Consider the following 10000-nt stretch of genomic DNA (forward strand, 5'->3'; position numbering starts at 1 on the left):
GACCCGAGTAACAATAGTGTGTGTGTGTGTGTGTGTGTGTGTGTGTGTGTGTGTGTGTGTGTGTGTGTGTGTGTGTGTGTGTGTGTGTGTGTGTGTGTGTGTGTGTGTGTGTGTGTGTGTGTGTGTGTGTGTGTGTGTGTGTGTGTGTGTGTGTGTGTGTGTGTGTGTGTGTGTGTGTCCAGGCTTACATCTCAGAGTTTAAGTTCAGCAGTGTGGTGGCTCAGGATCTGATCGACTACTTCCTGGGTTACTTCCCCGAGCTGAAGGACGCTGCCGTGGCCCAGAGAGAGGGTGAGGAGCTGTGTGCTGTTTATATCATTATTTAACCAAGTTTCCCGTGATAGAAGCTTTCAGCTGTTGAATAAGAACAATGCAGCAGGTGAGGATAGACACTGACACATCTTGGTTATGGAATAGTCAATTAGGTCATGGAAAAGTTGGGGCAAAGTCATGGGAAAAAGTCAGGGGGAAAGCCAGGGAAGAGTCTTGGAAAAGTCTTGGAAAAGTCTTGGGAAAAGTCAAGGGAAAGCCAGGGAAAAGTTGTGGACAAGCTGTGGAAAAGCCAGGGCAAATAAAGGGGAAAAGCCGGGGAAAAGTCAGGGCAAAGTTAGGGGAAATGTTGTGGAAAAGTCAGGGGGAAAGTCAGGGAGAAGATTGTGGAAAGTCTTGGGAAAGGTTGTGGAAAAGTCAGGGGAAAGCCAGGGAAAAGTCAGGGGAAAGGCCGAGGAAAAATTGTGGAAAAGCCAAGGGAAAAGTCAGGGAAAGTTGTGGAAAAGTCAGGGAAATGTCAGGGAAAATTCAAGGGAAAGTCATGGGAAAAGTCATTGAAAAGCCATGGGAAAAGCCTGGGAAAAGTCAGGGGAAAGCCAGGGAAAAGCCAGGGAAAGGCCGGGGAAAAGTCATGGAAAAGTCAGGAAATAGCCATGGGAAAAGTAAGGGGAAAAGCAAGGGGGAAAGCCATGGGAAAGGCCGGGGAAAAGCCAGGGGAAAAGTAATGTAAAAGTCAAGGGAAAAGTCAAGGGAAAGTCAAGGGAAAAGTCAAGGGAAAAGTCATGGAAAATTCAAGGGAAAGGCCAGGTGAAAGCCAGTGGAAAAGTCGGAACTCGGGGAAAAGCCAGGGGAAAGTCATGGAAAGGTCGGCCCAGAACTGACTAATAGAAGAGTTCATCTCCAAAAGGCGATATATCTATCTATAAGAAAAATCATACCTTTGTCACTGTAAAATCTAGAGGATCCAGGCGGTAAAAGTGCCTCCTTTCTGACCTGAAGGCAGTGTGATAGGACGGGGGCGGTGACATCACTTCCTGTGTGTCCCTCAGGTCTGGAGTTCGAGCGCTGGCTGAACGGGTGCGGCCCCCCCCTCTGCGAGCCCGACCTGTCGGCGGGCGGCGCTCTGACCCGACCCGTCCAGGAGCTGTGTGAGCTGTGGGCGGGCGGCGACCCCCCCGACCCCCAGGCCCTGGCGACCTTTGACCTCTCCTCCTGGAGCACCTTCCAGACCGTTCTGTTCCTGGACCGAATGCTGGACCGCTCGCCGCTGGCACACGGTACACAGAACTACTACTAACACTGATACTACTACTGCTACTAATACTTGTTGAAGACAAACATGTCGTCCCCCACGAATTACGCTGACTCTGTCTGGACCAATCAGGACTCAGTATGTCTCCTTGGTTTGACCTGTAATGGCAGCGCCCCCCTTGGGCCAATCAGAGTTTTAAAATGCTGGAACAGTGGTGAGCTGCATCGTTCCCCCAAATTTCATCAAAATCTGACCAGTGGGGATATTGCCTGACACATGGACAAACAAGTAAACAAACATTGTAGCGCCCCCTGAGGCCAAGAAGTGCCACAGCGTTCCTTTAAGTTTGGAGAAAATCTGATCAGAAAATGACAGAATATGCTTGGGCGATATCCAAAATGTAATAACATGATGCTGTCATGATATATGATATTATCACAGAGGGAGGGGTCGGAGACTTTTTTTTTTTGGTGTTTTACTTTATTTCTTTGAAATTACATCAAATTTCTAGGCTATTATTAATGGCTGTAAGCTGTAGCTAAATTTCTCACCTCTGTGTCTGTCTACCTGTCTACCTGTCTGTCTGTCTGTCTGTCTGTCTGTCTACCTGTCTACCTGTCTGTCTGTCAGAGGTGATGGTCAGCCTGTCTAGCTGCTACTCCTCTCTGTTTGACGGTCTGAACGCTGAGGTTCAGATCCGCTGGCTGCAGATGGTGGTCAGGAACTCCTTCTACCCCGACCTGCCCCGGGTCCGAGCCTTCCTGCACAAACATGTGAGACCACGCCCACAACCTGAACAGGCCACGCCCATAACCTGCACAGGCCACACCCACAACCTGCACAGGCCACGCCCACAACATGCACAGGCCACGCCCACAACCTGCACAGGCCACACCCACATCCTGCTACTACTACAGCTACTACCACATAGATCCTGTTTATGAGTTTTAATATTTCTGTATTTCCCTCTCTAGACGTCCAGGATGTACACGGTGCCGCTGTACGAGGACCTGGTTGCCGGGGTGATGAAGTGCGTTGCCGTGGAGATTTTCTACCAGACTCAGAGCCGACTCCACCCCAACCTCAGACGAACCTTACAGCAGATCCTCTTCCAAACGAGCGCCGTGGCCGCCAATCAGAACAGCCCCGCCCTCTCGTTAATCCCCCCCCTCCCCCTCCCCCCTCCCCCTCCCCCTCCCCGCAGCCCCCCCAGCCCGGCGCCGGTACGACCGCCGCTATCGCGCTGCGGGACGTCAACGTTTCAGCCTGACCTCGACCCCCGGCTTCCTGTCACATGACGCTGGGTTCGGGCTGCCGTCGGCCGGTCGTTACCCAGCAGCCATTTCAGTCGGAGATCGGACTCCGCTCTGAAAATCTGCTCGGCCGGTGATGTGGCGAAAGTGTCGGGCGAACTTCGTTGTTGGCGGATGGCTGAAGTAGGTTGTTGCCGCGGCGATGGGGCGACTGACCTGCCAACAGACTCTGAATTACAGACACTGACTGTTCTAACACTGTGAGGAAAACTCCAAACTACGACCACAGAAAGGTTCACTCCAAGGTTTCTTGAACTTCCGGTCGGGATTGAACCAGATGGAGGGGAGGGGAGGGGAGGGGAGTGAGGGGGGGGGGGGGGGGGGGGGGGGGGGGGGGTGTTGTGTTGTGGAGATCGGGGTCGGGGGGTCAGCTATGCTAGATGACTGTTAGTTTTTCAGGATGAGAGTCAGGGTAGGGTGCAGTCAGGAAGTTAGTGTCGTCTACAAGAAACCTACCAGGCTGCCTGAGGGGGTTCCAGGGGTCCTTGAGGGGGTTCCAGGGGTCCTTGAGGGGGTTCCAGGGGTCCTTGAGGGGGTTCCAGGCAGGACCAGCTAGGCTCTGACGGAAGAGTCCTCTCTGTTCTAAAATCTATTTTGTTTGGTAAAATATTGATTGTTGAACTTTGGAATCCACCATCAGTCTTCACAGACAGATGGAAGCTTGTCACTTTTTAACAAATAGTCTGTTAGTTTGTCCAAAGCAGAGAAGACTCTGTGTGTTCTGCTGCCTTCACTGACCTGACACACAGGAGCTCAGTGAGCGGAGCAGAAACAGCAGGCGGTGAGCAGGGAGACAGAGGGAGACAGAGGGAGACAGAGGGAGACAGAGGGAGACAGAGGGAGACAGAGGGAGACAGAGGGACGTGGGGGACGAAAACTGTCGGGACACCTCGACTGTCTCTGGACGTTATGAGGGGTCCGCTGCACCGTTTGGCATCCCAGATTTAAATTAGAACTGGCTGCGGAGGACGGCTGTGAGTTGAGGTAGAAGCAGGTGATGTTAACACTGCTAATGCTGAGAGAGAGAAGAGCTGAGCAGGGTTTCTAAAACTACGGGTCAGGGCCCTACCTGGGTCCGGTGCGTCTCCACAGGACGAGAGAGTTTTTAAATCTGGATTTCAGAGTGAGAAACACGACTTAATCCAGTCAGCAGGCTGGGGAGGTTTAAGAGAGTTTAGGATTATAGAATTTAAACTGATATCTTGAAATTTAAAATTTTATTTTGTTGGTTTTCTTCAACAGGAACTCGTCACATGATGAGAAAGTTTCAATATTTTTCCTTCAGCTGGCCTAAAACTGGCTTATCATTCAAAGAGACCGTTGGTTTTTCAGCAGACACATTTTTGTCAAATTGAACCTGATCTAGTTGAAACTAATTGGTAATGCTAGCTACAAGCTAACCATTTAGCTTGCAGCCGGAATTAGCCATAGATTTCAACAAGGAATGCTAACAATGCTAATCCTGCAGTGCCGATACGGATCATTTTCCACAGCAACATGAAAACTAACGGACTAACCGACCCTACCTCCATCCTGACACCCGCTCCACTTCTAACAAGGAAATGTTTTCATTTCCATAACTCAGTCTGTCCGGAACCTTCAGCAGCAGACTGACTCAGTCCGGCTCAGTCCGGTTCAGTCCGACTCAGTCCGGTTCAGTCCGGTTCAGTCCAGCTCAGTCCGGTTCAGTCCGGCTCAGTCTGACTGAAGCTCTGCTGCTGTGAAGCTGATGAAGGACTGATGACTGATCAATCATGTCTCAATGCTTCTTTCACATGATTATTTATGGAATATTCCTTCAAAGCAATAATCCTCCATGTGAGGCGCAGGGAGAACCGACCAGCCTACATCCACCTCAGTGGCCTTATGCTGCGTTCAGGGAACCTGGGAGCTGGGAGGCTTCTGAGCGCCGAGCCGGAGGGAAACAGGGAGAGTTTCACTTTAAATCATTTAAGTTATTAGACGGACTTCCCCTGTGTGACAGGACAGACAGACCATTGAAACAACAACTCTCTCTCTGAGTCACCTGACACGGGAAGCTCCTTCTCTGGCAGGAGGGGACGATGATGTCACCAGAGTCTGAACTGGGGTTAATTGTTAGACTGATATCTGGGGCCGATATCGTCCTTTTATTCAACTGATCTTCTCCAGTCTGATCTGATGATATGATGCAGTTTGATTCCATATTGATTGTAGAACTGATCAATAATCTATGGGAAGAGCTGAACCTGAACTGATTCTAATGAGACATCAAGTCTGCATCGACGTATTTAATTAGAACTGATCATCAGTCTGGTTTCAGTGGAGTTTTACTGTCCCATGATGCTCTAAATGTTTCAGAGGATTTTACACTCTGACAAGAACTGTCCTCAAGTGTGATGTCATTCTCCAGCCCAAGTAAGGGATTGTGGCTCCGCCCCCTTTCAGTCTAATGTGAAAATGAATAGAGGAGTGAAATGATCTAAATGCCCTTTAACTCCATCCAACACTAATATTGACTGTTTCTGCGTTTCTGTATCAGTTGAGCTGATCCTGATGGAAAGAAGAAAACCTCGACCACACTGAGTTTAGCATTCAGTGTTTCATGACAACAACATCCACACTATGACTGTTAGATAAGTATTTTTTTTTAAAATTCAGAAACGTGTTAAAATATGTAATAACTTCATGTGTCATTTCTACTGACATCATTTCACCAGTTTAACAACAGAAAGACAAACAGGGTCCAGAAGTGACGACACACTTGAGAAGACTGTAAAGTTCTGGAGAAACACTGAATGCTGGGAACTTTATTTTTTACATTTTGGGCATGAAAATTGTCACATTTAAAGATATTAAATATCTGCTGTTGGCAGCTTCGATCCAAAACGATGTGAATCAAACCCACATCTGTCTCCTCCTGTCATGACATCACTGCCCTCTCCTCAGCTCAGAAGCGGCCTAGTTTCCCAGCTGTTCCTGAACGCCTCTTCACAGCAGGTTCACAGCATGTCTGACAGATAATAAAGACCTGAAATTACACAGTGTTTGTCTTCATTGACACCGAGGGGCCCAATGTGGGGTCCTGGGGCTTCCAGAGGTCCTGGAGGGGTTCCAGAGGTCTTTAAGGGGGTTCTAGGGGTCTGGAGAGGGGTTCCAGGGGTTCTTGAGGGGGTTCCATTAGTTCTTGAGGGATTCCAGGGGTCTTTAAGGGGGTTCCAGGGGTCTTTGAGGGGGTTCTTGAGGGGTTCCAGGGGTCTTTAAGGGGGTTCCAGGGGTTCTTGAGGGGTTCCAGGGGTCTTTAAGGGGTCCCAGGGGTTCTTGAGTGGGTTCCAGGGGTCTTTAAGGGGGTTCCTTTAGTTCTTGAGGGATTCCAGGGTCTTTGAGGGGGTTCTTGAGGGGTTCCAGGGGTCTTTGAGGGAGTTCCAGGGGTTCTTCGGGGATCCCAAGGGTCTCTAAAGGGGTTCCAGGGTCTTTGAGGGGGTTCCAGGAGTTCTTGGGGGGTTCTAGGGGTCTGTAATGGGGTTCCAGGGGTCTTTCAGGAGGTTCCAGCGGTCTTTAAGGGGGTTCCAGAGGTCTTTAAGGGGGTTCCAGGAGTTCTTGAGGGGTTCCAGGGGTCTTTAAGGGGTTCCAACATAAAAGTGTTGATTTGCGCCATTTTCCCTTTAAAGAGCCGGACCATCACTTCATCAGCCTGATGCTTCTGAGTCACACTGACACTGTTCTCCACATGAAGAGGTGACCGTGCTGACAGCAGGGGGCGCTCCGCCCACACAACACACACTCTGTACCGCGCAGACACACTGAACTTAAAAAGGTTTTGTCAGAACCAGCAGTGAAGATAAAAAACTTGAAGCACTTCCAGACACACAGCCATTTAGAGATCTGAGTGTTTTATTAATCTTTTACTGTTTTTATTCATGTTTCATGTTTCTACTCTGCTTGTCTTTCTGCTGCTGAATCCTCTGCCTGCTGCTGTCAGCTGATCTCCCCCCAGGATCGATACCGTTTCATCTGAACTTTATTGATTCTGAAGCAGCGAACGGTAACAGGACTGATCCTGCAGATAAACCTGAGCCTGAACTGCTGATCAATGTATTGATACTGAATACATTCAACACCAAACGATCCATTCTGACTGCTGCTCTCTGATCCACGCACTGTGAACGCAACATTAAAAAATACTAAACTAGACCTGGAAGTAAAAACTAAAGTAAAACTGCCAAAGCCAAACTGGAAACCAACTAAAACTAAACTGACATTAAAATCAAATTGAAAAGTATAAAATAAAAACTAAATGACAGCAGACACTTGTAACTTGTAACTTCAAACACTTCATGTGAGTTTGGACACATGTTGGTTTCATATGTGAACATGTGAAGATTCACATGTCACCTGTCAGTTTTCTCTTTGCATGTGAAATTCAGTTTTCACATGTGAGACAAACCGTAACAGCAGGTGAAAACATGAAACAGATGTTCACAAGTAAAAACATTGTGACCTGTGACGTCACAATACAGCGTGAAAACAACTGTTTGTGTGTGTGCGTGTGTGTGTGTGTGTGTGTGTGTGTGTGTGTGTGTGGTGAGCAGCCTGTTCCTCCTGACAGCTGGAAGGATTTGTGTTTAAATCTTCGAGTATGATAAGATTACATTTATTAATTTCCCCACAGGGATCAATAAACTTAAATTTTACTTTATTTTATTCCATCTTATTTTAATAGTGACAAATTGTCTTCGCTTTTATTTTGAAGGCAAAATCTTCACTTAATCTTAACTTCCGGTGTTGTGTTCCGCTAAGACACCCGAAGTATGTCCGCGTTTTCACTTCCGGTTTTCAGAATTCCTTTCAAAATAAAAGCACAGAATTTAAAACAGAAACAGGCGAGATGGAAATATATCCCAACTAACGAAAGAAAACACGAAAGTCACGTGACAAAAGTCCGGCTTGTCATGAGGATTTTGACTTAGAAAGTGTGTGACTCAGTCTGTCTGGTGTTTGGTCTATATGGCAATATATAATGATAATAAACTTTATTTATATAGCACCTTTTTACACAAGTACAAAGTGCTTCACAAGTTAAAAGAAAATAAAAAATACATAGGGCCTAAATATAAACGTATACAAATAATAAAAAAAAAACTACATAAAGACCGTCATTTGAAAAAAACAAAACAATACAAAGTGCGACAAAAGAATCAGAAGAACAAAAAGCAGAAAACAAGAATCTCATTAAAAGCTGAAATAAAGAGTCAGTTTCATTTGGTGTTAACAGGAAACAGAACTCACAGATGTCTTTCTTTAGAAAGCTGCTGTGGAAACGACTTAAAAAAAAAGTATTTTCATTTAACACAGATTATAAAATATTATGGATGAGGTGAATTCTCCCTTATTGATTTCCCTGATTCAATCTAAACCAAAGAAGAAAAACAGAGTGCTACAAAAATGGTCCGGTGTCAAAACAGGTGCTCTTTGGTTTGGGGAATGCAAGTGAATGAAACAAAAGTCCAATTAATTAATTATATAAACTAATTAATATAATTAGTTAATATAGAACCTCCTTGGGCACTCCTTTGAAAAGCACTCTGTGGTTGACAGCAGCCATTTTGAACATGAATTGTTTGGAGCTCCCTGGCGAAGGCAGATGCTGAGATGTTGGAGTTTTGTAAGTGTGTTCAGTCTGAACCAGTTGGATTGTTGAACGGACATTTTGTGCTGCAGCTCAACAGGAAGATGATTCTGATATTGATATCTACATTCTCGTTACTTTGGCACTATGGATTACTTGAAATGAATTAGAAACTGGCCCAGTTGTTTTATTCCGGTCTTACTCATTAATCCGTTTTACCCAATGCAAGTTTCATCATAGGCTACCTCAGGAAAACGTTCGTCATCGGGACTTTTATTTTGAAAGGGCTTACAGGAAGCTTGGTGTAAGTTGTTGTGTGTAACTTGACGGTGGTGTGGTGTCCGGAGGAGACAGACAGCATCCTCATCCTCATCCAGCAGGACTGTCTGCCAGCTGGAGAGAGAGAGAGACAGGCAGGCAGGCAGGCAGGCAGATAAACAGTCAGTCAGTCAGACAGACAGACAGACAGACAGACAGATAAGCAGACAGACAGATAAGCAGACAGACAGATAAGCAGACAGACAGGTGTGGAGCTCCGGCCCCAGCAGCGGGGTGCTCGCAGCAGCAGGCCGGCTCTGGATGCTCGCGGCCCGGCCTGCTGATGGGGGAGACCCGGATCATCTACCACCTGGAGGACCAGGAAACCCCCTACCTGGTCCGGCTCAGCGTGCCCGCGCACCGCGTCACTCTGGCCGACTTCAAACAGGTCCTCAACAAGCCGAACCACAAATTCTTCTTCAAGTCCATGGACGATGACTTCGGGTGAGCCGCGAGACCCTGATATTACTATTACAATGTTATTATTATATCTCAGTATATTAATATTATTATTATATCTCAATATATTTCTATTACAATGTTATTAGGCTATTATATCTCAGTATACTAATATTATTATTATATCTCAATATATTACTATTACAATATTATTATTATAGCCTATATCCATATATTATTACAATATTATTATTATATCTCAATATACTAGTGTTAAAATATTATATGTCAATATTAGTACTAAAATATTAAATATATTACATGTCAATATATTACTATTAAATTATTATTATTATTGAATATTATTACACGTCAAGATGATACATTAATATTAAAATATTAATCAATCAAAATAATTTCGTTAATTAATTTAACTGATTGGACAGAAGTGTGACAGGAATCCCGCCAGTGACGTCACAGCAGGTGTTCTGCCTTTGACAGCTGATGGAAAATACCTGCTGTGACGTCAGAGCAGACGGTTCATTTCTGTCTGTTTCTGACTGAACTGATCATTTCATCACTGATCCATCTGATTGATTTAGTGTTTAGATAACGTCAGCTTGTTAGCATCTGGTCAGCTAACATCACTGTGTTGTTGTTAGCACATAGCGTTAGCATGTTCACATTAACAACAAGCTTCTTCAGCTAGCTCTCTGTTTCCAGCTGCTTGGTGCAGATTTACACTTTTAACTAACAGACAATTCTCCATGTTCCTCCATCATGGAGACTCAGCTGGCTGTAAAATGTCTCCATGCTGCCAGGTCAGGACGTCCAGTCAGG

General features: G+C 46.0%; 2 protein-coding genes across 2 annotated transcripts in view; both read left to right on the forward strand.

Annotated features, from left to right (window-relative positions):
- The window catches only part of LOC139639434 (aminopeptidase RNPEPL1-like), a gene marked incomplete at its 5' end in the record, with an annotated part of 4279 nt that extends 1487 nt beyond the window's left edge, over positions 1 to 2792 (forward strand). The window contains 5 exon segments of the mRNA XM_071513524.1: positions 183 to 291; positions 1320 to 1547; positions 2153 to 2295; positions 2497 to 2668; positions 2671 to 2792. Coding sequence (XP_071369625.1) covers positions 183 to 291; positions 1320 to 1547; positions 2153 to 2295; positions 2497 to 2668; positions 2671 to 2792 — 774 coding nt within the window.
- A 6252-nt stretch (positions 2793 to 9044) lies between these two features.
- The window catches only part of LOC139639432 (segment polarity protein dishevelled homolog DVL-3-like), a gene marked incomplete at its 3' end in the record, with an annotated part of 19251 nt that continues 18295 nt past the window's right edge, over positions 9045 to 10000 (forward strand). The window contains exon 1 of the mRNA XM_071513522.1: positions 9045 to 9205. Coding sequence (XP_071369623.1) covers positions 9045 to 9205 — 161 coding nt within the window. The remainder of the gene's footprint in view (positions 9206 to 10000) is intronic.

This window comes from Centroberyx affinis, unplaced genomic scaffold (assembly GCF_046629955.1).
Source record: "Centroberyx affinis isolate AG114_WGS23_722 - 3 ecotype Tasmania unplaced genomic scaffold, CSIRO-AGI_Caff_v1 ptg007282l_1, whole genome shotgun sequence".
Lineage (NCBI taxonomy): Eukaryota > Metazoa > Chordata > Actinopteri > Beryciformes > Berycidae > Centroberyx > Centroberyx affinis.